We start from the raw sequence: 26843 nt of genomic DNA on the forward strand, positions 1-26843 counted from the left end.
TAGGCTTCCGATAATCTTAGAAGGAAACGAAAATCTACAGATGCTAGAAATCTGAAATGCTGGGGACATGCTTCAGGTTATTTCAGAACATTTTGGGTTGATGAGGCTTCATCAGAACCCACTAACCAGGCTTTGTAATCAGGCAGGGGATATGGGTTGCTCTGTAAGTTAGCTTGTAATATTTCTCTTTTGCAGAGAAGTTCATCATATAAATTGTTGTCACTTTTGGAATTTGTAAATGGTGGAACAACCCGTCTTTTCCTGTTAGTCATCTATCACATGTACGGCACAAGCTATACAGGATGACTCCTGCTAATCCCTCTAGCCTTTCACAGAAGTTCCTGGTATGAAGACGTTTAGCAAGATTCATCTCTGCTCTAATTTTGCATATTTACCTTTTTGTAGTTGATGTGATGTTGAAATTCATCTGTTATGATTGATTTATAAGAGTTCACTGTTGAATATTTGCAATCAGCTGTTTCTCAATGCGTAGCATTTTTTATGAATTTCATCCTTATGTGACCATCGAACTTAGTCCTGTAGTTTGATATTTTCTTATAGTATTAATGTATGGATTATCATACCAATTCTTTATGTTGAATTTAAAATTCAAAACATTTGTGATCACTTAACCAGTTAGTTCAGTTAGGTTAGGGCTTTTAAAATTATATACTTCTCTATTTATCTGTGGGGAAAAAATAAAAATACTTTTATTTACAGAATCAAATATCGCTGTGATGATTGTACGTTCTAGTACCAATTGTTTGGTGACAATAAAGTATATTAAGTAAAGTAAATATTTTTCTTTTAGTGAAGTGCCTACAGTCCTGCCCAGGTTGTGATTATTTGACTCATGTATATCCTGTATATAGAAATGAGCTTGGGGGATATTGGTGGGATGGATCTGCCAGCATCTTATGCTGCCTGGAAACTTTGTTCATAGCCTCATTTCTGACTTACGAAAGTTCAGGTTATGAACCATTCATAGCAATGGAACTCTGCCATATTCTAGGGAGTTGAATATAGCGCGTTACCTAAAATAGCACTACCTTGCTATTTTCCTCATTGTCTCTCACACTGGCAGAGTGAGTGTCATCTGGATACTCTAAAATTTTATTTTGCATTTCAACTGATCACTTGGGACACCATTGTCTACTGTACTCCAGTTGAAATGACAACCATTTGTCAAGATTCTCTACTGCTTGTATGTGCAGGTAATTTATTAACCTAGCTGCCAATGATAGTTTTATTAAGTTGGATTTGAATTTAATTATGCCGGAGGCAGCCCGCAAGTGTCACTACACATTCAGATGCCAACAAAGCATACCCACAATGTAGCTACCCAGCATTTTAAGATGAACCTCAGTGTTGCTACCCAGCATTCCAGGAAAAGCTTTATCAAATGCATTATGAAAATTCAATTCAATAAAATAATATAACCTGCATTTTCTTAGGACAATATTCAGTTGCTTCTTCAAGAATTAAAACTGGTTATCAATTTTTGTTTACAAATGTATTGCGGCTCTCCTTCATGAACTCAAGCCCATCAAAGTAAATATTCTGTACTTTTTCTCGATTTGCTAAGAATTTTTATTACTGGCCTCTGGTTTTCTGGTTGTCAGGAATGTTGCTGCAACTTATTTTGAATAATCTTGTCCTATTTGCAATTTTCGTGTCCCCTGTGTTTGAGAGCTGAGATTATGGCAAGTCCTTTTCTTCCCTCACTTTTCTCAATAACTTGGGATACATCTTGTTTGGATCTGATAGAGTTGCTAAAGATTTTTAGCCTTAGAAAACAAATGCAGCTTATTGAGAAGACATATGTCCACTATTGAAAGAGGATTTCTGTAGGTGTAAAGAATTGTAAGGTGTAACCCTTACTACAATTACAGTGCCTATAAAAAGTATTCACCTCCTTGGAATCTTTCATGTTTTATTGTTTTACAACAATGAATCACAGTGGGTTTAATTTGGCCGATCAACAGAAAAGACTTCATGTCAAAGTGAAAACAAAATGCTACAAATTGGTCTAAATATATTAGAATTATTAAACACAAAATAATTGATTGCATAATTATTCAACCCCTTCAAGTAAGTGTTTAGTCGATGCACCTTTGGTAGCAGTTGTAGCCCTGAGTCTGTGTGGAAAGGTCTCTCAGCTTTGTCCATCTAGACATTGTAATTTTTCCCCATTCTTTTTTACAAAACTGCTCAAGCTCTGTCAGATTGCATAAGAATCTTGAGTGAACAGCCTTTTCAAGTCCAGCCACAAATTCTCAATTGGAATGAGGTCCGGACTCTGACTTGGCTACTCCAGGACGTTCACTTTGTTTTTAAGCCATTCCTGTGTAGCTTTGGCTTTATGCTTGGGGTTATTGTCTTGTTGAAAAACAAATCTCCCAAGTTGCAGTTCTCTTGCAGACAGCATCAGGTTTTCCTCCAGGATTTTGCTGTGTTTTGCTGCATTCATTTTACCCACTACCTTCACAAGCCTTCACTACAGCAGGCCCTGGGAGGACCCCCACAGCATGATGCAGCCACCACAATGCTTCACAGTAGGGATGGTGGCCTTTTGCTGTACAATGTTTGGCTTGTGCCAAACATAGTATTTAGTCTGATGCCAAAAAGCTCAATTTTGGTTTCATCAGACCATAGAACCTTCTTCCAGCTGACTTCAGAGTCTCCCACATGGCTTCTGGTAAACTCTAGCTGAGATTCCATGTGAGGTTTTTTTTTCAACAGTGGCTTTCTCTTTGCCACTCCCATAAAGCTGTAGCTGGTGAAGCACCTGGGGAACAGTTGTTGTATGCGCAGTCTCTTCCATCTCGGCCACTGAAACTTGTAACTTCTCCAGAGCTGTCATAGGTCTCTTGAAGGCCTTCCTCACTAGTCCTCTTTTTGCACAGTTACTCTGTTTTTGAGGATGGCCTGCTTGAGGCACATTTATAACTGTGCCATATTCTTTCCATTTCTTGATGACTGACTTAACTGTATTCACTGTAATTGCAGCAAGAGTTACACCTTACAATTCTTTACACCTACAGAAATCCTTTTTCAATAGTGGTCATATGTCTTCTCAATAAGCTGTATTTGCTTTCTAGGATATTCAGTGACTTGGAAATTTTCTTGCTCCTATCTCTTGACTTGTGCTTTTCAGTAACCTTTTCGCAGAGTTGCTTGGCATGTTCTTTTGTCTTCATGGCGTAGTTTTTGCCAGGATACTACTCACCAGCAGTTGGACCTTCTAGTTACAGGTTTATTTTTACTACAATCAATTGAAACACCTTGACTGCACATACGCGATCTCCATTTAACTAATTATGTGACTTCTAAAACCAATTGACTGCACCAGTGATGATTTGATGTGTCATATTCAAGTGGGTGAATGCCAATGCAATCAATTATTTTGTGTTTAATTAGGATCACTTTGTAGAGAACTGTTTTCACTTTCACATGAAAGTGTCTTTTTCTGTTGATCACTGTGGGGCGGGGGGTGGGGGGAGCCAAATTAAATCACTGTGATTCAATGTTGTAAAACGAAACATGAAAATTTCCCGGGGGGGGGGGAGGGAGGAGGAGGTGAATAGTTTTTATAAGCACCTGAAGAATTGTACACAGTTTTGGTCTGCTTGTGTATAAAAGAATATGTTTACCAAAGGGGGACGTTTGCCAAAATTCTTGGGATAGTGGGTCAGTCAAGTGAGAAAAATCAGTAAGCTATTTTCTCTAGAGTGTAAAGGAACCTCACGGAACTCACTAGTAATGCCCGATATTTCAATGGGGTGGAAGCGGGAAGGATTACTCTACTAACCTTTCCGACTGAAATAGAGGAGAAAGTTCTTCAGAGGCGGTGAATCTTCGATTTTATATACTGAAATGCTGGGGAGAATTGGTCATTGATTGCATCCAAAGCACGGATTGGTAAATTGGTTTATTATTGTCACATGTACTGAGCTACAGTGAAAAGCTAGGACTTGTATGCCATCCATATGAACTATTTCATCATGTCAGTGCACTGAGGTAGTCCAAGGGGAAACAGTAACAGAATGCAGAATAAAGTGTTACAGTTACAGAGAAAAGTGCAGCGCAGGCTGACAATAAAGTGGAAGGCCTTGACAAGGTGGTTTGTGAAGTCAATAATCCATTTTGTCATACCATTGCCATTTAATAGCCTTGTAACAACGGGATAGAAGCTGTTCTTGAGCTTGGCGGAATGTGCTTTCTCGCTTTAATGTATCTGATGGGTGGGGTGTGGAGGATGTAGAGAAGACAATTTAGAATGGAGTTAAGGGAAAACTTTTTCACACAGAGGGCTGTGGTTCTGTGGAATGCTCTGCCTCAGAAGGCAGTGGAGGCCAATTCTCTGGATTCTTTCAAAAAAGAGTTAGATAGAGCTCTTAAAGATAGCAGAGTGAAGGGATATGGGGAGAAGGCAAGAAAAGGGTACTGAGTGTGGATGGTGAGCCATGATCACAGTGGATGGTGGTGCTGGCTCGAAGGGCTGAATGGCCTACTCTTGCACCTATTGTCTATTGTCTAAGTGAGAATGTCTGGTGGGTAGATCAATATTTTTTTGAAAATTAAAAGAATGGGGTATAGGACAGAAAAATACCGTTTCGGCAGGTCATTAGTAATTGTTGAATCGCAGCGCAGGCTTGAGGGGCAAATAGTTTACTTTTTTTTTGTTCTTGCATTCTTATTTTGTGATTGTAAAGATACCGACTGAGGTTTTGACAGCATTCTCATGTTAAGGCTTGATGCAAAGTTGGGCATAGCCCTTAATCTCACCTTTCTTCCTTCAACACACATCAAAGTTGCCCTAGCTCTTCCTTCAGTTAGTCCTGGCGAAGGGTCTCGGCCCGAAACGTCGACTGTACCTATTCCTAGAGATGCTGCCTGGCCTGCTGCGTTCACCAGCAACTTTGATGTGTGTTGCTTGAATTTCCAGCATTTGGAATTCCTTGTGTTTGCACTTTTCTTCCTTGCCCGGTGCTTCCGATTTACCTGATTCAAGACTACTTTTTTCAGCTCCCATACTATGCTCTGTCATTCTGTTCTTGTGGCCCTTCTTTTCCTGATGACCTTTTCACCTCCAAAGAGTTTAATATATTAACTTGCTTATTTCTGAGATACAGGTCTTTCTCAAGCAATGCAGCCCCAACATAAACAGCAGATTTAGTTTGAAATTTATTTCTGATATCTTAAGTTCCCTAGGGACCTGCAGGCTGAAATTGGATAGAATAGTTTGTCAAAGGAAAGTCAGTAGTAGATGCATGGCACTAGAACAAGTTTAGGAATTTCAAATTGCTATAAGATAATGGTAACAGAAATCTTAGTGTTACAACTTTCATTTCAAAATGATATCTATAAACTATTGCTTTAACATGACAAACACTGCAATTCAGATTTAAATGTTAAGAGATTTTTATCATAATTTGACCAATAACAGAAGCCAGAAATATAGTGCAAATGCAAATTTATCTCTATTATAAGCACTGTGGGTTTGGGTGTTGTACCTTCTGTCTACAAGGAATCAGTGAAATGAACCGAACTAGCTATAAGACAACTTATTTTTCTCATTTTCATTGCATGATCTATTAATAGCAGACCTCTAGTATTAGTATGCTGAATGCTTCCAAAATACTAATTTTGGCTTTTGAGTCTACTAGAAAATGTTTTCTGAATATTCATGAAGATAGCTGGCACTAAAGGTTGTTAAAGTGACAGTGGGGAATTACTGTAATTAGTGTGCAAGTGAGCCAGTACTTCAACATTCCATGATGGTCACTGACTTGAAACTCTGCATTAAGAAAAGGTTCAACAATGAAAGGAAAAGGAAGATGATGTTCATGCTTTAAAATAATTTGAATATGATTGATATTGTTAAAAAATTTAAATCTTTAGTTTGAAATTTGGTAAACTATTGTTTCAAAGCACCAGCAACCTGAGTTTAGATCTACCGCAGTTTGTAAGGAGCATACGTGTTCTTCCTCTGACCATGTGAGTTTCTTCTGGGTGCTCTGGTTTCTGCCCACATTCCGAAGACCTACATGTTTGTAGATTAATTGGTCACATTGGTGTAGCATGAACTCGTTTGGCCGAAGGGCCTGTTGCTGTGTACCCCCAAATCTAAATAAGTTAACTTCCAGTATGAGATCTTAGTCATTTGTCCATTGCACTCATTTGATGATCAAGTCTTTGACATAGCTGGATTATTCTTCCGGTCACCCCTCAAAGTAATAGTCCCAGGGACACCCATCTAATGGAACCACCATCTCTGCAAAGTTCTGTCAATTTCCGTTGAAGAGTGTACCAATGTTTTCGTAATAACTAATTTGTAGGTTTTTTAAAATGTACTAAAGTGTAAAGCAGCAACCATTTATTGATTTGATTTGGACTTGCCAGTTTTAAGTAGATATCTGTATATAACTTTTCATTTTTTAAAAATGTCTTTATAAACATTTTCATTTGAACAATTTAGTGTTGCTTTATAAATTCATTTGAGATTGAAACACAGTGGAAGATGAAAATATAAATACTTGTTTAAAGGCAAACCTTGCAAATGGATTGGTGTTCTTCACAATATTACAAACATTAAACATAAAATGAGATAAAGTTGAGTATTTGGTTCATATTGACTGTACTTTATTAGTTATTTATAATGGAGTGGCATTTCAATGTCTTCCTTGCAGGAGCCTAGAATACCTTGCCATGAATGGTGACTCTGGTGTAGGGGTGGTTACTTCCCCACCCCCATCTACTGCTCCACACAAGGAGAAATACTTCGACCGAGTTGATGAAAACAATCCTGACTACCTCAGAGAGCGGAATATGCCACCTGATTTGCGACAGGATTTCAACATGATGGAACAGCGGAAGAGGGTTTCCATGATTCTGCAGAGTCCGGTAACCTCAAAATTTTAATTAGATTTCCACAAGTATGTTATCACTTGTATTGATGCTGTTAAACTAGGCTTAATGTATTTTCACATTTAAATTTGTTGTCATTTGACTGTACGTATACAACCAAATGAAACCGCGTTCCTCCGGACCATGGTGCACCTACAAAATATAGATTTCACACAGCACATAAAACAAAATATTACCATAAATAAGTTAATGTAAGTCAACTTATTTGTAAAATGCAAGTCAAAATGCATGTAGTGTGCAGCACAAGTAAACAGCTCATTGTCCTAGTGACGAGACCTCAATGATGGCTGGGTATTCATTAATCTCGTGGCCTGAGAGAAGAAGTGTTACCCAGTCTGGCAGTCTTAGTCCGTGCTTCTGTACCTCCTTCCTGACAGTGGATCAAAAAATTTGTGGGATTTGTAGTAGGGTTCCTCAACAATGCTTCATGCCCTTCTACAACATTCCTGGTAAATGTCTTAAATAGGGGGAAGGGAGACCCCAGTGATGCCTTGCAACTTCTGTACCACACAATGATGCAGCCAGTCAGGGCACTCTGTGACGCTGTTGTAGGAAGATTTCAGAATGGGGCAGGGAGCCTTGCGTGCCTCAATCTCCTTTGTAAGTGTAGATGCTGCTATGTTTTCTTGACTTTTTAAAGACCAGGTTGAAAACCAGATTGTAATCATTTCATCATTTTGAATGGCGCTTTGATATAAATGCCTCATTTTATTGCTACTTATGCAAATTCCTTTCCAAGTACACTCCTGTATTAAGACCCTAAGCGTGTTGTAAAAGCAAGCCTGAAGTCTTTGTGTGTCAATGCGAGGAGCATTTGTAACAAGGTGGATGAATTGAATGTGCAGATAGTTATTAATGAATATGATATAGTTGGGATCACAGCGACATGGCTCCAGGGTAACCAAGGATGGGAGCTCAACATTCAGGAGGGATAGACATGAAAGAAAAGGAGGTGGGGTGGCATTGCTGGTTAGAGAGGAGATTAACGCAATAGAAAGGAAGGATATTAGCCGGGAGGATGTGGAATCGATATAGGTAGAGCTGCATAACACTAAGGGACAGAAAATGCTGGTGGGAGTTGTGTACAGGCCACCTAACAGTAGTAGTGAGGTTGGGGATGGCATTAAACAGGAAATTAGAAATGCGTGCAATAAAGGACCAGCAGTTACAATGGGTGACTTCAATCTACATATAGATTGGGTGAACCAAATTGGTAAGGGTGCTGAGGAAGAGGATTTCTTGGAATGTATGCGAGATAGTTTTCTGAACCAACATGTCGAGGAACCAACTAGAGAGCAGGCCATTCTGGACTGGGTATTGAGCAATGAGGAAGGATTAGTTAGCAATCTTGTCGTGCGAGGTCCCTTGGGTAAGAGTGACCATAATATGGTGGAGTTCTTCATTAAGATGGAGAATGACACAGTTAATTCAGAAACAAAGGTTCTGAACTTAAAGGAGGGTAGCTTTGAAGGTATGAGACGTGAATTAGGTAAGATAGACTGGCAAATGATACTTAAATGTTTGACTGTGGATATGCAATGGCAAGCATTTAAAGATCGCATGGATGAACTACAACAATTGTTCATCCCAGTTTGGTAAAAGAATAAACCAGGGAAGGTAGTGCACCTGTGGCTGACAAGGGAAATTAGGGATAGTATCAATTCCAAAGAAGAAACAAACAAATTAACCAGAAAAAGTGGCACACCTGAGGACTGGGAGAAATTCAGAGTCCAGCAGAGGAGGACAAAGGGCTCAATTAGGAAGGGGGAAAAAGATTATGAGGGAAAACTGGCAGGGAACTTAAAAACTGACTGTAAAAGCTTTTATAGATATGTGAAAAGAAAAAGATTGGTTAAGACAAATGCAGGTCCCTTACAGTCAGAAACAGGTAAATTGATCATGGGGAACAAGGACATGGCAGACCAATTGAATAACTACTTTGGTTCTGTCTTCACTAAGGAGGACATAAATAATCTTCCAGAAATAGTAGGGGACCGAGGGTCTAGTGAGGTGGAGGAACTGAGGGAAATATATGTTAGTAGGGAAGTGGTGTTAGGTAAATTGAAGGGATTGAAGGCAGATAAATCCCCAGGGCCAGATGGTCTGCATCCCCGAGTGCTTAAAGAAGTAGCCCAAGAAATAGTGGACACATTAGTGATAATTTTTCAAAACTCTTTAGGTTCTGGATTAGTTCCTGAGGATTGGAGGGTGGCTAATGTAACCCTGCTTTTTAAAAAAGGAGGGAGAGAGAAACCAGGGAATTATAGACCGGTAAGCCTGACATTGGTGGTGGGGAAAATGCTGGAGTCAGTTATCAAAGATGTGATAACAGCACATTTGGAAAGCGGTGAAATTATCGGACAAAGTCAGCATGGATTTGTGAAAGGAAAATCATGTCTGACGAATCTCATAGAATTTTTTGAGGATGTAACTAGTAGAGTGGATAGGGGAGAACCAGTGGATGTGGTGTATTTGGATTTTCAAAAGGCTTTTAACAAGGTCCCACACAGGAGATTAGTGTGCAAACTTAAAGCACACGGTATTGGGGGTATGGTATTGATGTGAATAGAGAATTGGTTGGCAGACAGGAAGCAAAGAGTGGGAATAAACGGGACCTTTTCAGAATGGCAGGGAGTGACTAGTGGGGTACCACAAGGCTCAGTGCTGGGACCCCAGTTGTTTACAATATATATTAATGACTTAGATGAGGGAATTAAATGCAGCATCTCCAAGTTTGCGGATGACACGAAGCTGGGCGGCAGTGTTAGCTGTGAGGAGGATGCTGAGAAGATGCAGGGTGACTTGGATAGGTTAGGTGAGTGGGCAAATTCATGGCAGATGCAATTTAATGTGGATAAATGTGAGGTTATCCACTTTGGTGGAAAGAACAGGAAAACAGATTATTATCTGAATGGTGGCCGATTAGGAAAAGGGGAGGTGCAATGAGACCTGGGTGTCATTATACACCAGTCATTGAAAGTGGGCATACAGGTACAGCAGGTGGTGAAAAAGGCGGATGGTATGCTGGCATTCATAGCAAGAGGATTCGAGTACAGGAGCAGGGAGGTACTACTGCAGTTGTACAAGGCCTTGGTGAGACCACACCTAGAGTATTGTGTGCAGTTTTGGTCCCCTAATCTGAGGAAAGACATTCTTGCCATAGAGGGAGTACAAGGAAGGTTCACCAGATTGATTCCTGGGATGGCAGGACTTTCATATGATGAAAGACTGGATCGACTAGGCTTATACTCTCTGGAATTTAGAAGATTGAGGGGGGGATCTGATTGAAACATATAAAATTCTAAAGGGATTGGACAGGCTAGATGCAGGAAAATTGTTCCCAATGTTGGGGAAGTCCAGAATGAGGGGTCACAGTTTGAGGATAAAGGGGAAGCCTCTTAGGAACGAGATGAGGAAATACTACTTCACACAGAGAATGGTGAATCTGTGGACTTCTCTGCTCCAGGAAACAGTTGAGGCCAGTTCATTGGCTATATTTAAGAGGGAGTTAGATAAGGCCCTTGTGACCAAAGGGATCAGGGGGTATGGAGAGAAGACAGGTATAGGGTTCTGAGCTGGATGATCAGCCATGATCGTACTGAATGGCGGTGCAGGCTTGAAGGGCCAAATGGCCTACTCCTGCACCTATTTTCTATGTTTCTGTGTGACCCGAAGATGAATATATCATAGTGTAGGAATTGAGAAGCAACAGATAATAGATAGCTGAAGCCACTTGATTGGTAAATTAGTGAAGTAAATTGGTTTAGTATTATCACACATACTGGGATATGGTGAAAATCTTTGTTTTACATGCTATCTACACAGATCATTTCACTACATCAGTGCATAGTTGTAGTACAAAGGAAAATAGTAATGCAAAAAAGTGTTACAGTTACAGAGAAAGTACAGTGCAAGCATAACGCAAGGTGCAAGCCCATAACAAGGTTAATGTTGAGGTTGAGAGTTCATCTTATTGTACTGGGGGTCTTAGAGCAGCAGGATAGAAGCTGGCCTTATGCTTGTGTTAGATGTTGGGGTGGGAAGTGACAGTTTTAAATGTATTAGCCCAGCAACATTCTATATCTAAGCATATTCAGAAACTAAATATATTTGAATCACTGAGGGGTTGTTATCTGTGTCTCGTTCCATAGACTTGAACTCCTGTTTAACTTAATAATCTCTGGATCTGCCCATGGATGCAAAATTCAGTGCTTTGTACCCACTTCAGTGGAATGTTGAGTACGGAGAAAAATCTAAGTTAGTGTCAGTAAGAATAATAGTATTAGGTTTTTCCAATACTGCTATGTTTAGGTCAGGGACCTCTCCGTCAGCAAGTTTTTTCTTGGTCAGAATTTCTAAGCCAGACAAACAAAGAAACCAGAGGTACCAGCTTCTCTCTGACAGTGGTGTCTGAAAAGAGGATCCTGTCCAAGTTGCATGCCATCTTGGACAATGTCTCCCATTCACTACATAGTGTACTGGTTGGGCACAGGAGTACATTCAGCCAGAGACTCATTCCACCGAGATGCAACACAGAGCGTCATAGGAAGTTATTCCTGCCTGTGGCCATCAAACTTTACAACTCCTCCCTTGGAGGGTCAGACACCCTGAGCTAGTAGGCTGGTCCTGGACTTATTTCCTGGCATAATTTACATATTACTATTTAATTATTTATGGTTTTATATTGCTTTATTTATACTCTATTCTTGGTTGGTGCAGCTGTAATGAAAACCAATTTCCCTCGGGATTAATAAAGTATGACTATGATATCCAGCAGGTTGCATATCTAGCAAGAGGGGCTGTAGAATATGCATGAAAAGTGTAACCAGCCCCCAGGCATATTCTGCACACACTTTTTTCCAAGTTGATGGCTTAATTGACCACTTGTATTGTCCTAAGTGTAAATTTGTGTGGTAGAATTTGGAGGGATTGAAGATGTGAGAAGAATAAAATTGGATTACTGTAGGTTTGGTGTTAATATGTGCTTGATTGTCAGCAGCTTGGTAGCGACATGGTGAGTATAATATTTTACAGCGCCAGCTGTAAGACCTGGGTTTGATTTCTGCCGCTGTCTGTGAGGGTGCTCCAATTTCCTCCCATATTCCAAAGACTTATTCGGATTAGTAATTTGTGGGTATGCTATGTTGGTGCTGGAAGGATGGAGGCACTTGTGGGCTGCTCCCAGCACATCCTCAACCCAAATAACACATTTCTTTGGATGTTTCAATGTACATATGATAAAGCTAATCTTACTACTTTATTTTGCCATAGCTACACTGATCGCCTTGACCCAATGTCTGTTTCACAGCAGACTTTCCACATTCAAGCAATACAAAATGCTAGAGGAACTCAGCTGGTCAGGCAGTATCATAAACCGATTCTAGCATTCTAATATGTTAAGTGATTTAGTTTGATTAGTTTCAGCAGCAATGACTTTCCATGTTGCTGGATTTGCACCTGCTTCCCAGCTTGGCAGTGTGTATTAGCAGGAAGAATAAGATCGTGTGCCAGATTCCCAGCATGATAGTTTTATCAGCATCACACTCTTCACAAATAATGCTATGTGTCAAATTTTAGTGTTGAGTCAATGAGTGTTTTCAGTTTTGGAGATGCATTTGGAGGAGATTAAAGGGATTAGCTTTATTTGTTACATGTATATCGAAACATACAGTTCTGTTCAAGGTATTAGTAGATATTATTACTTTTAATTTCAACTTAATGTATTTTCCTTATTGGATTTCATTCTAATGTGTTGTGATTTAATTTGATTAGTTTCAGCAGGCTCTTTCACAGTGTGAGTTATTACGTTTGACTCACCAGCCAAGCTCAAAGATTCTTAGAATAAGGTTTAAATGAATAGTGAAGTTCATGATTCATTTGACTTTTATGGCACTGCTTCTTCCACCCCATTATTAAAACAGTTGTTCTAAAGTGGTACCCATTGATTTCCACTTGAGGTCAACTTACCTGACACACATTTGCTTTAATACCCTAGATTAGCTAATTGTGTTGCTTCATAAGTTTGTGTAGAAGCTGAAAAATCAAAATTTACTTGGCTAAGTCACTTTTCTTCCTCTAGAATTTCATTTTTAACTGAAAGGTATATTAACCATTTTCATTTAAAGCTGTTGAATTCTGGCTTTCACTGTTTTAATTGGCTCTCAGTTGTGCCGTTTAAGAGTGAAAATGGAGCTGCATTTAAGAAACCCGATTGAAGTGTGTCTTGGGAAAAGAAATAGCAGCTGTAGGACATTTGGCCTTTCGAGTCTCCTGTAAGATCATGGCAAATCTTTAACCTTTAATTGCAGAATCTCTTATTCAGATTTATATTTATTTATCACATGTACGTTGAAACATACAATGAAATGTATCATTTTTGTTAACAATAAACACAATCTAAGTTGGGGGCAGTCCTCAAGTGTCATCACACGTCCATTGCCAACATAGCATGCCCATAATGTTCAGCAGAACAACACAAGCAGCAGCAGCAAAACAAACCCCCTTTCCCCCTCCCACTCACACACATTGACAGCCTTCCAGCTCCAGAACAGACTGCTTCTGCATTTTCTTCATTAATTTTGTAAAAATCAGAATCACTGGCATGTGTTGTGAAATTTGTTAACTTAGCAGCAGCAGTTTAATGCAATAAATAATATAGAAGAAAAATAAATTACAGTATATGTATATTGAATAGATTAAAAATTGTGTAAAAATAATACGTATTAAAAATAGTGAGATAGTGTTCACGGGTTCACTGTCCACTTAAGAATCGAATGGCAGAGGGGAAGAAGCTGTTCCTGAATCGCTGAGTGCGTGCCTTCAGGCTTTTGTACCTCCTACCAGTGAGAAAAGGGCATGCCCTGGATGCTGGAGATCCTTAATGGACGCTGCCTTTCTGAGACACTGCTCCTTGAAGATGTTCTGGGTACTTTGTAAGCCAGTGCCCAAGATGGAGCCAACTAAATTTACAACCCTCTGCAGCTTCTTTTGGTCCTGTGCAATACAGCCCCCCAAACCAGACAGTGATGCAATCTACACACACAAAATGCTGGTGGAACACAGCAGGCCAGGCAGCATCTATAGGAAGAAGTACAGTCAACATTTCAGGTCAAGACCCTTTGTTAGGATGCAATCTGTCAGAATGCTGTCCATGATACATCTCTAGAAGTTTTTGAGCGTATTGATGTACCAGACCTTTTCAAACTCTTGACGAAGTATAGTCGCTGTCTTGCCTTCTTTATAACTACATTGATATGTTGGGACCAGGTTAGGGTCCTCAGAGATCTTGACACCCAGAATCTTGAAGCTGCTCCACTTCTGATCCCTCTGAGGATTGGTGTGTGTTCCTTCGTCTTACCCTTTCTGAAGTCCACAATCAGCTCTTTTGTCTTACTGCCGTTGAGTGCAAGGTTGTTCCTGTGACACCACTCCACTAGTTGGCATAGCTTGCTCCTGTGCGCCCTCTTGTCACAATCTGAGATTCTACCAACAATGGTTGTATCATCAACAAATTTATAGATGTTATTTGAGCCTAGCCACATAGTCATGGGTATAGAGAGAGTAGAGCAGTGGGCTAAGCACACACCCTTGAGGTGCACCAGTGTTGATCGTCAATGAGGAGGATATGTTATCACCAATCTGCACAGATTGTGGTCTTCCGGTTAGAAAACATAGAAACGTAGAAAACCTACAGAACAATAGAGGCCCTTTGGCCCACGAAGTTGTGCCGAACATGTCCCTACCTTAGAAATTACTAGGCTTACCTATAGCCCTCTATTTTTCTAAGCTCCATGTACCTATTCAAAAGTCTCTTCAAAGATCCTATCATATACGCCTCCACCACCGTTGCCGGCAGCCCATTCCACGCACTCACCACTCTCTGTGTAAAGAACTTACCCCTAACCTCTCCTCTGTACCTACTCCCCAGCACATTAAAACTGTGTCCTCTTGTGGCAACCACTTCAGCCTGGGAAAAAGCCTCTGACTATCCACACGATCAATGACTCTCATCATCTTATACACAGGATCAAGGATCCAATTGCAGAGGGAGGTACAGAGGCCGAGGTTCTGTAACTTCTCAATTAGGATTGTGGGAATGATGGTGTTAAATGCTGAGGTATCGTCAATGAACAGCATCCTGACATAAGTGTTTGCATTGTCCAGGTGGTCTTAAGGCCGTGTGAAGAGCTATTGAGATTGCATCTGCCATTGACCTATTGTGGCGATAGTCAAATTGCAGTGGGTCCAGATCCTTGCTAAGGCAGGAGTTCAGTCTAGTCATGACCAGTTTCTCACAGCATTTCATCACTGTAGATGTTAGTGCTACCGGGCGTTAGTTTTTAAGGCAGCTCACATTATTCTTCTTGGGCACTGGTATAATTGTTGTCTTTTTGAAGCAAGTGGGAACTTCTGCATGTAACAGTGAGAGGTTGAAAATGTCCTTGAATACTCCTGCCAGTTGGTTGGCACAAGTTTTCAAAGCCTTACCAGGTACTCCATCGGGACCTTCCACCTTGTGAGGGTTCGCCCTCTTTTAGATCAACCTAATATTGGCCTCTGAGACAGAGATCACAGGGTCACTGGATGCAGCAGGAATCTTCACAGCTGTAATATATGGAAATCTACCTATCTTTTCTTTAACGTACTCAACAGCTGAGCTTTGTCAGTGGCCTTGGATAGACAAAATTACTTCTGAACTCAGTCCTGTATGGTCAGCCACTTTTTTGGAGAATGTAGCCCATGGTTTTGGGCACCCCAGGCAAGGAATCACTGAATCCAGCCTGCTAAGCCTTATAAATTTTTTGATTAGTGTCAAGAAGATCTCCTATCATTTTTAAAGTTCAAAGTAAATTTATTATACAAGTATTTATGTGTCACCGTATACTACTGAGATTCATTTTCTTGCAGACATTCACAGTAAATACAACGGAATACAGTATAATCGATGAAAAACCACACAACAAGACAGATAAACAATGAATGTGTAAAAGAGAACAAACTTTTTCTTTTTGTGTTTGAACAAAGAAATCAGAATATCTGGAACATGAGATCAGGAGTCCTTGAAAGGGAGTCCATAGATGGTGATACTAGACAATACAGGCTTAGACAAAGTTATTTTCCTCTCATACAGTAATTTCATTATCTCTAAAACCACTCTACTGAACCTTTGCTATATACCCTTCATGGAAAACATCATTTTCTTAAGGTTAGGAATCCAAAATTTTACATAGTACATAGAACATTGGTAAAGTACAGCACAGGAACCGGGGCTGTGGCCTGCCATATCTCAGTCAACCATAATGCCAAATGAAACTAGTCTTCATCTGTCTGCACTTGCCCTGTACCCACCTACTACCTGTTCATGCGTCTTTCTAAATGTCTCTTCAACATTGCTACTGTGTCAGCTTCTGCTACATGCCCTGGCAGTGCATTCCAAGCATGTATTACTTTGGTCCTTTAAAAAAAATTGTCTTGAAAATCTCTTTTAAATATTGCTCACTCTCACTTAAACCTGTGCCCACCCTGTGGGGTGAAAATCTAACAATTTTGTCCATCTGCACCGCTTATAATTTTATGTACTTGTATTAGCTTCCCCCGTCAGCTTCTGTTGCTCCAGGGAAACTGTTGTCTGAACTCACCTACCTAATGCCCTCCAATTCAGGCAATGTCCTGGTGAATTTCTTCTGCGCGCTCTCTAAAGCCCCCCCCCCCCCCCATATCCTTGAACACAGGAATCAGAACTACCTACAGTACTCTAAATGTGGCTGAATTGAATGAAGCCAATGTGAGAAGTGTGGATTTTTTCACCAAGAGAGCAAGAGAGTAGATAGAGAGACGGTGCATCATTCTACAACTTGAACATGAGTTGTATGTATACAGCTGTACCATGACTTCCTATCTCTTGGTGCAAACTATGAATGCGAGCATGCCGTCTTTATCACTATATTAAGTTGTGTAGTCACTTTCAGGGAACTTGCACCCCAAGATCTGTCAGTTTGTCAATTTAATATATTGAGGTAAAGATGCATGAATGTCCCACAGGCTGCATTCCCATTGCCTCCTTGGAAGCTCCTCATCCATACTGCTAAAAGTAGAGAACGAGTATCTAGAGTGATATGGAGAATTTCAGGACTATGTATCAAGGGCACACACAACCCATGTTTAAGTGGTAGAAGGATGCACCGTCTTCTCTAACTGCTCTCCTGCTCTATTGGTGGAAAAATCCACACTTCTCACATTGGCTTCATTAGTTACTTTTGAACCAACAACATTCAAGCAAAAGCAAGTTATCTTCTGTCCTGAGGGACTGTTACGTGAATTCTCATACTGACAATATTCACTGCAGGAGCAATGTTAATGTTGACCTTTAAGCAATCATTCCATGCATCAGCAGAACCTGGTTAATGTTGTACATTTAACCCTTTGCCGAAGGGCTGTTTTTGGCCTCTAACCATTTAAAGCTAGCTAGTTAACTGCTATCTGTAACTTATTAATTAACACCATAAAAATACTAAAATTCTACATGATGCCCATGTTTAATATCAAAATAAGTCCGTTTGAAATCATTCCCTTGCCTAATCCCTCAGGTTAAATTTCTAACTAGAAGTTAGAAGTTCCATTCCATTCAGAGTTATTCTGTTGTAATTGCACTTGAATGGTAGATCCTCTCAAGTAGCCAGAATAAAGTTGGTATTGCCCCATATTGACTCTAATAGCAATTACGACTGGAAAGGGGTAACCAATCAAAAAAAAAATCAGTTTTGTCAGAAATAATCCTGTTGCTGACTTGTAAAACTAGAATGGGGGAAAAAAATCAGCCTCGACAGAGTTGGCAAGTAGGAGATTATGGGGAAATAAAGGAAGGCCTGTGGCAACCCACTTTCCAGCACACACGAACCGGCTGACGAAACGGCGCACACTGGCAGAGAGGCCAGCCCCAAAAAGGGTGCCAGGCCATCTTCACCAGCAGGGGGAAAATCCCATGCGCGGGAAGGGTCTGGGAATATGCATTTCCCCACAGCAGTCCCACCCGGGGAGGGCGGGAACGGGAAGGCTTTAAAGGAGGCCGCAAAGTTTGAATGAGTCTCTTTTATCGCAACTTCAACTCACCGACAATGTGTCGTTATTCTAGCGCTGTGTGTAGCACTCCGCTACAGGCTGCTGGTTTCAGAATCTACATGTAAGAGATGTTGTCTTTAGTCAACCGTCCATGCACTCCCACTCCTACCCCCAGACCACTGAGGGAAGAGCTAAATTAATTCCTGTTGGGGTGTATGTTACTTGAAAAATAAGAAAGGGAATGTAATTATTGTTGCAGTATGTGTAGCATGGAACATAATCTCCCTGTGCTTGATAAATTGTGATATTGTTAGTACTTCAGAGTTCAGCAGCATATAGCTTATTTTGCAAGTAAATTTGAAAAGAAAATCGTATGGATACACCTGAAATAGCAAACTGAGTCATACCCATTTTTTTTCCCTTGAATTATTTGTGCTGCTGCTTTTAAGTGTTTGGATTAATTCCACAATACAATCTTGATAAGCCATACTTTTGGAACTTTTGTATGAAGGTTTTCAGACATCAATTAAGCTCTAAATGAATTCAAATACTGGGTCTTTTACTGAAGGTAGAAGTTCATTGCCGACAGAAGTGTGATGTGACTAAGATGCTGATTGTCGCATTCTATCTGAAACTGAAGCCAATGACGTGGAAGCATTGGCTATTACCATTAGCTCCAAATATGAATAGAGAGAATAGCACTTGGATGAAAACAGCACATCTGATTGGGGTAAACCAAAGAGAGTGAATTTGTTGAATGCCTACCAGATGGCTTTTTAGAGCAGCTTGCGCTTCAGCCTACTTGGGGAAATGCTATCTTAAATTGGATGTTGTGTAATAACCCAGATCTTATGAGGGAGCTTAATGTAAAGAAACCCTTTGGAGACAGTGATCATAATATGATTGAATTCGTACTGCAGTTTGAGAGGGAGAAGCATAACTTGCATGTATCAGTATTGCAATGGGAATAAAGGGAATTACATAGGCATGAGAAAAGAGCTTGCCTAGATGGATTGGAAAAGGTCACTAGCAGGGATGATGGCAGAGTAGAGATGGCTGAAAATTCTGGGAGTAGTTCACAAGGCACAGGATAGATCTGTCCCACAGAAGTTGTTCTCAAATGACAGGGGTAGGCAACTGTGGCTAACAAGGGAAGTTGAGGACTACATAAAAGCCAAGGAAAGGGTGTAAAAGGCAGCAAAAGTGAGTGGGAAGTTGAATGTGTAACACTCAGGAGTGTTAGGGAGCAGGAGTGAGTGCCATTGCTGTTAGAAAAGAAAAGAGTGCTAGGCATACTGAAAGGTCTTAAGGGTAGATAAGTCACCTGGACCAGATGGACTACATCCTGGAGTCCTGAGAGAGCTTGCTGACGAGATAATGGATGCATTGGTCATGATCTTTCAAGAATCACTTGATTCTGGCATGGTCCCGGAGGACTGGAAGATTGCAAATTTCACTCCACCCTTCAAGAAAGGAAGAAGGCAAAAGAAAGAAAAGAAAGGTCATCCTAACCTCAATGGTTGGGAAAGTGTTGGAGTCTATTATTAAGGATGAGGTTTTGGGGTACTTGGAGACTGATGATAAAATAAGTCAGTCAGCATGGTTTCTGTAAAGGAAAATCTTGTCTGACAAATCTGTTAGTTCTTCAAGGAAGTAAAAAGTAGGGTGGACAAAGGAGAGGCAGTGGATGTCATTTACTTACATTTTCAGAAGGCATTTGATAAGGTGCCACGCATGAGGCTGCTTAACAAGAAAAAAATCCTATGGCATTATAGGAAAGATACTGGCATGGACAGAGGAATGGCTGACAGGCAAGAGGCAGTGAGTGGGAATAAAAAGGGCCTTTTCTCGTTGGCTGCCAGTGACTAGTGGTATTCCTCGGGGTTCAGTAGTAGGACTGCTACTTTTCACATTTTGTCATTGATTTGGATAATGCAATTGATGGTTTTGTGGCAAAGTTTGCGGATGATATGAAGATAGGTGGAGGGGTAGGTAGTGCTGGGGAAGCAATGTGATTGCAGCAAGACTTAAATTGGAAGAATGGGCAAAAAAGTGGCAAATGGAATACAGTGTTGGGAAATGTAAGGTAATGCATTTTGATAAAAAGAACAATAGTGCAGACTATTGTCTAAATAGTGCGCATGCGCCGGTCGTGCATGCAGCCTGGTACAGCCATTCTGATCTATTCTTACTTTCTAATTTACGTTATTTTTTGTATTTTTTTTCTCACGGTAATACGTCGAAGCTGCACCCTCTCTAACATGCTGGAAGAGAGAGTTTTATTTGGGTTTTCTTTAGCGCTGGAAATGGTTACAACCCGACATGCAGGACAGAAGCAAGGTCGCATTGTGTATTCCACAGACCAGCAAATACCGGCTGGTTTAGCGAGCAGAGCGGTGGACACCCCTGCTGAAATCCGGAGGAAAACACACAGAGGATGCAGAGGGGGATCACAAAGCCGAGGAAAGAGGACCGGGTCGAGACAACAGAGACTATTGGAGAAGAGGAGTTCAGTGGGTAATACCGTTTCGGCTGACCGGAAGTGCACTGAGAGTGGTAAGCGTGAAGGAGTTGGGTGCTTACTGATCTGGGTAACAACAGATGGTGCAAGCTGGGGTATATTACGATCGAGGAACGTGTTTGCAGACCGGATATTGAACTTTTTACTGTTGGACTTTGGCCACATTCCACCGTGATACAACACTTGGCGGCACGGGAGGTCATTCCTGCCTGTGGCCATCGAACGTGCAGCTCCTCCCGTGGAGGGTCAGACACCCTGAGCTAATAGACTGGTCCTGAACTTATTTTCCATCTGGTATAGTTTGCATTTTGTTGTTTGATTGTTGGGGGTTTTTGTATTGCTATATTTACACTCTGTTCTTGGTTGGTGAGGCTGTAACGAAACCAAATTTCCCTCAGGATTAATAAAGTATATCTATCTATCTATCTAAATGGGGAGAAGGTTCAAACATGAGAGGTGCAGAGGGACTTGGGAGTCTTTATACAAGACTCCCAGAAGGTTAATTTAGAGGTAGTCTGTGATAAAGAAGGAAAATGCAATGTTGGCATTTATTTCAAGGGGAATAGAATATAAAAGCAAGGAGATAATGCTGAGGCCGTACAAGACTATTGCTAACAGTTTTGGGCCCCTTATCTCAAAAGATGTATTGTAATTGAAGAGAGTCTAGAGGAAGTTCACGAAGATAATTCCAGGAATGAAGGGATTAATATATGAGGAGCATTTGGCAGCTTTGAGCCTGTAGTCACTGAGATTTAGAAGAATGCGAGGGGATCTCATTGAAACCTACAGAATGTTGAAAGGACCAGATAGGGTGGATGTGGAGGGGATGTTTCCTATGGTGGGGGGTATTCAGAGCTAGAGAGCATAGCCTCAAAACTGAGGGGCAACCTTTTAGAACAGAGGTAAGGAGGAATTATTTTAGCCAGATAGTAGTGAATCTGTGGAATGCTCTACCACAGAATGTGGTGGAGGCCAAGTCCATAGGTATCTTTAAGGCGGAAGTTAATAGTTTCCTGATTGGTCAGGGCTTGAAAGGATATGGCGAGAAGGCATGTGCGTGGGGTTGAGTGGGATCCAGGATCAGCCATGATGGAATGGCAGAGCAGCCCACTCGATGGGCTGAATGGCCTAATCCTGCTCCTATGTCTGATGGTCTTCACTGTGTGAAATATAGCATGCTTTAAAGCAATATTTTCAAACAGCTTGGAGTCATAGAGCATTACAGCACAGAAACAGGCCTTTTAGTCCATCTTGCCTGTGCCAACCATGGTCTTATACTTATTTCCTTCTAACTGCACCTGGACCATAGCCCTCCATACCTCTCCCATCAATGTACCTATCCACACTTTTCTTAAATGTTACAATTGATCTTGCAGCTACCGCTCCTGCTGACAGCTTGTTCCACACTCGCACCACCCTCTAAGTGAAGCTATTCTTCTTTTGATTCTCATTTAATGTGTAACGACCTGAGAAGAGTTTCCCTGCTAATGTATTGGTTTCTCTATAGCACAGTGTTTGGGTTATGACTAGAGATAACGAGGGCTTTAGAATGTGCGCTGGCCAATGAGGGGAAATGTTTTTCTTTCTTGTGTGCCTGAGAGAAGGTTTTGCGGTCTTCTGTTCGGTGGAAGATAGAGAGAGGAGATGCCAGAATGAGGACGTCGTAGACTGCAGGATGGAGTGGACTTGGAATGGGGTTGGGAGTCGACGCCCGAAATCGATGGAGAATGAACAGATGGGAAATCAGTGAACTCCAACGTTGTGCATTAGACTTTTTCATGAGAATGGACCCTTTTTCTTTTTGTTTTCTTTACTAACCCTATAGTCAAATTAAGAATTCTAAAGCTCATTCGTTTAATTGCATATTGTGTACTGTTTGCTATTTTGTGATACTGATTTGTAACGGGAACGCATCACGCAGCATCTACCCAAATAAGGTTTCTTAAGTTTGGCTGGACCAGAGGCTGTCTCCCCCTAGATTAAGCAGCTAGCTGAACCTGAGGGTTACAAATATATCATCTTTCACTCTTAAACCTCTGACCTTTCATTCAAGTCTCACCCCACTTTAGGCGGCAAAGCCCGCTTTATGTGTACCTCTAAGATCTCTCCTCATTCTCTTGCAATTCAGTGAATAAAGTCCTAACCTATTCAACCTTTCCTTATACCTTGGGATCTCAAGTCCCAGCTACACCTTTTTCTCAGCATGTCTAAGAAAGTTGAAGGAAATTTGTTCATAGCCAAAGGAGAATGTATGTGGACATTGAAGCCAAGACCAACATTGATTACACATCTCTAATTGCCTTTGAAGACGGTGATGAGCCATACTAGGAGCTGGTGAGGAGTTCAGTTTTTTCCCCAAGGGGCTTTCAGAATATCCTTGAGCAGTTTTCTCAGTCACCTTTTGGCAGGTCAAAATAGTGTTTGTTCAAGAGTGTGGAGTTGGGCATACAAGCATTTTTGCTTGTTGATGTAGCCAGTTGAGGACTTCATTGCTGGTGGTGTTATCCTAGGAGAAGATGTTAGCAGTCGGTCATTTATGTGCATCTTTGAAACAGTGATTGTATCTTTCCAGTATCTTGAGGCACCTGCATATAAGATGGCAGTTATCACTGTTTTGTTCCAGGTTTGACATCTTAATCTTCAACTGGACTGTGCTGGCATATTGAAAATGATGGTATATTCCATCCTTGTCTTCCTTCAGCCTTAAGATATGTGTGTTGCTTGAATTTCCAGCATCTGCAGAATTCCTGTTGTTTGCGTTATAAGATATGTGTAGTTGTTCACATTTTACAGGTTCTTGTGTGAACTTTATTTGAGAGCAGTATTTATTCAATGAGCTGGAGGGCCTTCATATTATGAGTTTTGAGTGCAAGGGCCATCCTGGTATGCTTTGAGTGGATGAGAGATGGCTCTGAGTGGGTACAAATACATAAAACAACGAGACCAATGAAGCTGGGTGTCCTTTGGTCCTGATGTGTAATCAGGTCCTGCATGATGTGGCACCATGCTACTTAGCACAACCTCTGGATTGGTATTGTAATTGAGAACTGTTTCATCAGTGAAAAGGCACAGAAAATACATGCAATTATAACAATAGGACGAGAGAAGAAATATTGGACAGGTTTCATCAGCCATGAGTCACTGAAAAGGAATTATGACTTGGTAATAGTTCAACACTCTTGTTCTTTCATTTAGTAAGTGCTAATGGAACCAAGTAACAGAGGCCAAATGATAATGTAATTGTGATTTTTCCTAGGAAGTTTGAAGAATGTTATTGCAAGGGGAATAATAATAAATTCTATTTTTGGTTACCTTAGGATATGACTTTGCAAAGTAGTAGCTTGGCATCCCATCTTCCACCCACAGAGCTCTGATGCCATGTCCTTTTTTTTACCCACTACGCTGTGCTTACTGACCTCCATTAGCTCCTGGTTAAATACCTGTATGCCTTTTCGTTGTTTTTAAATCCCTTCATGGCTTTGCTCATATCTCCAGTATCTCTAAATCCTTAGAAATACTTAGAGTGCTAGAAACTCTTGAGGTAAATGCACACTTCCAATTCTGTTCCCTTAATATTCTTATCCTGTTGGCAATTGAAACACAGAAGTGAAGGGATCTTGACTGGATGCAGAGAAAATATTTCTTCTTGGAGGAATCTAGACATTGGAGTGAGGGCTGAAGGGTTTATGCCTGTGAACTTTCTTGAGGCTTTTTCTTTGAGATATCTTACTCATTCCATGTTCTGTTTAATTACCACAGTAACGGGTCTGGATCCACAGCACTATGACTGAGATGTGTGAATTGTGCATCTGAGTAAAACTGGTGAAGGAATTCATGTTTTAGTTGCTGCCTGGCTTGTTGAGCAGAGGCAGAGAGTTTAAAACATTAGGATTACAACGAATTGAAATGTCATGATCTTATGATCAGTTTTTAGGACCTAAAGGGTTGAGGTTGACTATCCTAATTAAAGTGATGACAGTTCAGTAAGATTATTGGTAGTAGGCCCTGTGCGAACTGTGCATACTTGCACAGAATTGCCAGGACCTTGGCTTCCAATCAACAAGAGTTGGAGATGCACAAGACACTATTTTGAGATACGAATTAAATTGTTTCCTTTCATTTCATTTTGAAATTTCTGAAAACTATTTTACCATAGCGTTATGAGCTGTTTCTCTAGTCAATTTCTCAAACTGCAACTCATCAAAACGACAGTTAAAATATAAGCAAAGTGTTGGACTTCAGGTTCAATTAACTTTTGTTCTCCAGGGTCAAGCTTGAAGTATTTTTGTTTTGCCTTGTTTGTAGATGCTCCCATTTACTGTTAGTTAATATACTACGAGTCAGATTGTTGAGAGTGTACCACCTGCATTTGGATTAGAATTCTGAGTTGGTTCTGAAATGAATATAATACTGAGAGGCTGCTTAATTGTTGTAGATGATAAACCAATGCTGTTATTTCAGAACAGAAATGAGGGAAATTTTGGAAGTCAGCAGGTATGGTCGGGCCTCTAGAGGACCTCTGGGTTGAGCAGAATCTGTGGTGACAGAGGGATACCTTGTTTCAGGATTGATACATCAAGTCATGATTCAAAATGCCAACTAATCCTTCATCACAGACGCTGACCTATTGAGTTCCTCCTTAGTAATTCTTTGCTTGATTTAAGCATCTGCAATCTCATATTTCTCCATGGTAGAATTTCACCCGGTTCACTTTCTCTTTCTACAGATGTTGCCAGACCTATTGAATTTACTGTTTCTATTTCAATTTCCAGCATCTACATTTTTTTTTTAACTTTGTGCTTCTGAATACTTCAGTAGACATTAAACACCCTGTCTTGCTGTTTAACCAACACAAGAAGTTCCATTTTTGGTATTGACCAACTTTTCTCTTTAAGCAAATGGTACAAATAAAAGAAACTGGAATTCCTCTCATTGTTATTGTGGAGAATTGGAAAAGACGTTGGTTACTATCTGAAACAGACCTTCCTTTAGATTAATTGAATGTGAAGCACTTGGAAACTTTAACATGTAATGGCACTGTAAAATTCCAGTTGTTTATCTTGCAAGCTGATGCTGAGTGCCCTCATTTCTTTAGCAGTGGTTCATTTCAATATAATTGTAATATGTCCTAGTCCTCCACTTTCTATTGTGAATCTGTCCTTTATAGTTGGCACAAATTAAATGTGGTTGTTTTGGTGAATTTATTGTTTCCATATCTTTATTTACTTGGTATTGTGAGTGTTTCAGACTTTTCAGATTTTGTCCAACTCTTTCGCTGCTAGTTTCTGTTTTAATTTTGATTTGCAAAATGTGGTTTCACAGGTTTGGTGAGCAAGGTGATCAAGTGACCAATGATAGCGTGTTGGATACAGCTCACAAAACTACTAAATACTCATCTTCTAGGTATACTTCTAAACTGTGATCACTGCAGTCTGCAACCTGTAATTTCCCTTTTATAGATGTACTTTTGAGCCAGCAAAACAATCTGGCCCTTTTGTAATATCCTGGGACATTCAATGAACTGGACTCTCTAGAGTACAGGTATGGCCAGGGTGGTTGTTGCTGGGGTGGATGCTGTGTCGATGCTGATTGTGGAACACAAACTCGCGCTCAGCCCATTTACTCTGTACGATTAGAGCATTGACAACGATTGCAACTGTCGAGGATGAGAGAGAAAAGTGAACAGGTGTTCAGTGCTGTCTGCTTGCGTTTGACCGTTCTCCCTCTCTTCTTGCTACTGTCATCAGGCGTGAGGTGCAGGAGTCTTGGGTCCGACACCGTCATGTTTGGGAGCAGTTGTTGTCCTGCAGCCATCGGGCTCCTGGAAGGGCATCACTCACTTTTGGAAATGCTGCCGTTCATGTTCTATGTTTTTGATAACTTTATTTTTTAACTATTTGCCCAATGTGATCTAAGTCAGGGGTCCCCAACCTCTCTTGCACGGCGGACTGGTTTAATATTGACGATATTCTTGCGGACCAGTCGACAGCGGGGTGGGGGGTGTTCAAGTTCAACAGTGCATGACAGAGAATGAGGAAAGGTGCAGCTGACTCGTATTGTTTCATATGGCCAAATCATATCGTTTCCGCGCGGCCTGGTAGCACATCTTTACGGCCTGGTGGCTAGGGACCACTGAGTGACTTCGACAGTGGAATGATTGTTTGTGCCATACTGGTTGGTTTGAAACTGCTAATCTCCTGGGATTTTCAAGCACAACAATCTCTAAAATTTACAGAGAATGATGCAAAAAAATCAAGTGAGTGGTAGTTCTGAAGGCAAAAATGTCTTGTTAATGAGAGAGAGGTCTGAGGAGAATGGACAGACTGGTTCAAGC

At 40.7% G+C, this 26843-nt stretch overlaps 1 protein-coding gene across 6 annotated transcripts in view; it reads left to right on the forward strand.

The window, feature by feature from the left end:
• Nucleotides 1–26843, forward strand: part of add1 (adducin 1 (alpha)) — a 164804-nt gene that overhangs the window by 42534 nt on the left and 95427 nt on the right. For 5 of the 6 annotated variants that reach the window (XM_072257602.1, XM_072257605.1, XM_072257608.1 and 2 more), the window contains exon 2: nucleotides 6693–6906. In XM_072257602.1, coding sequence (XP_072113703.1) covers nucleotides 6712–6906 — 195 coding nt within the window. In that variant the 5' untranslated portion in view covers nucleotides 6693–6711. Of the gene's footprint in view, nucleotides 1–3778; nucleotides 3922–6692; nucleotides 6907–26843 lie in introns of those variants that run through there. The other variant, XM_072257603.1, reaches the window with a different exon arrangement.

This window comes from Mobula birostris, chromosome 5 (genome assembly GCF_030028105.1).
Source record: "Mobula birostris isolate sMobBir1 chromosome 5, sMobBir1.hap1, whole genome shotgun sequence".
NCBI lineage: Eukaryota > Metazoa > Chordata > Chondrichthyes > Myliobatiformes > Myliobatidae > Mobula > Mobula birostris.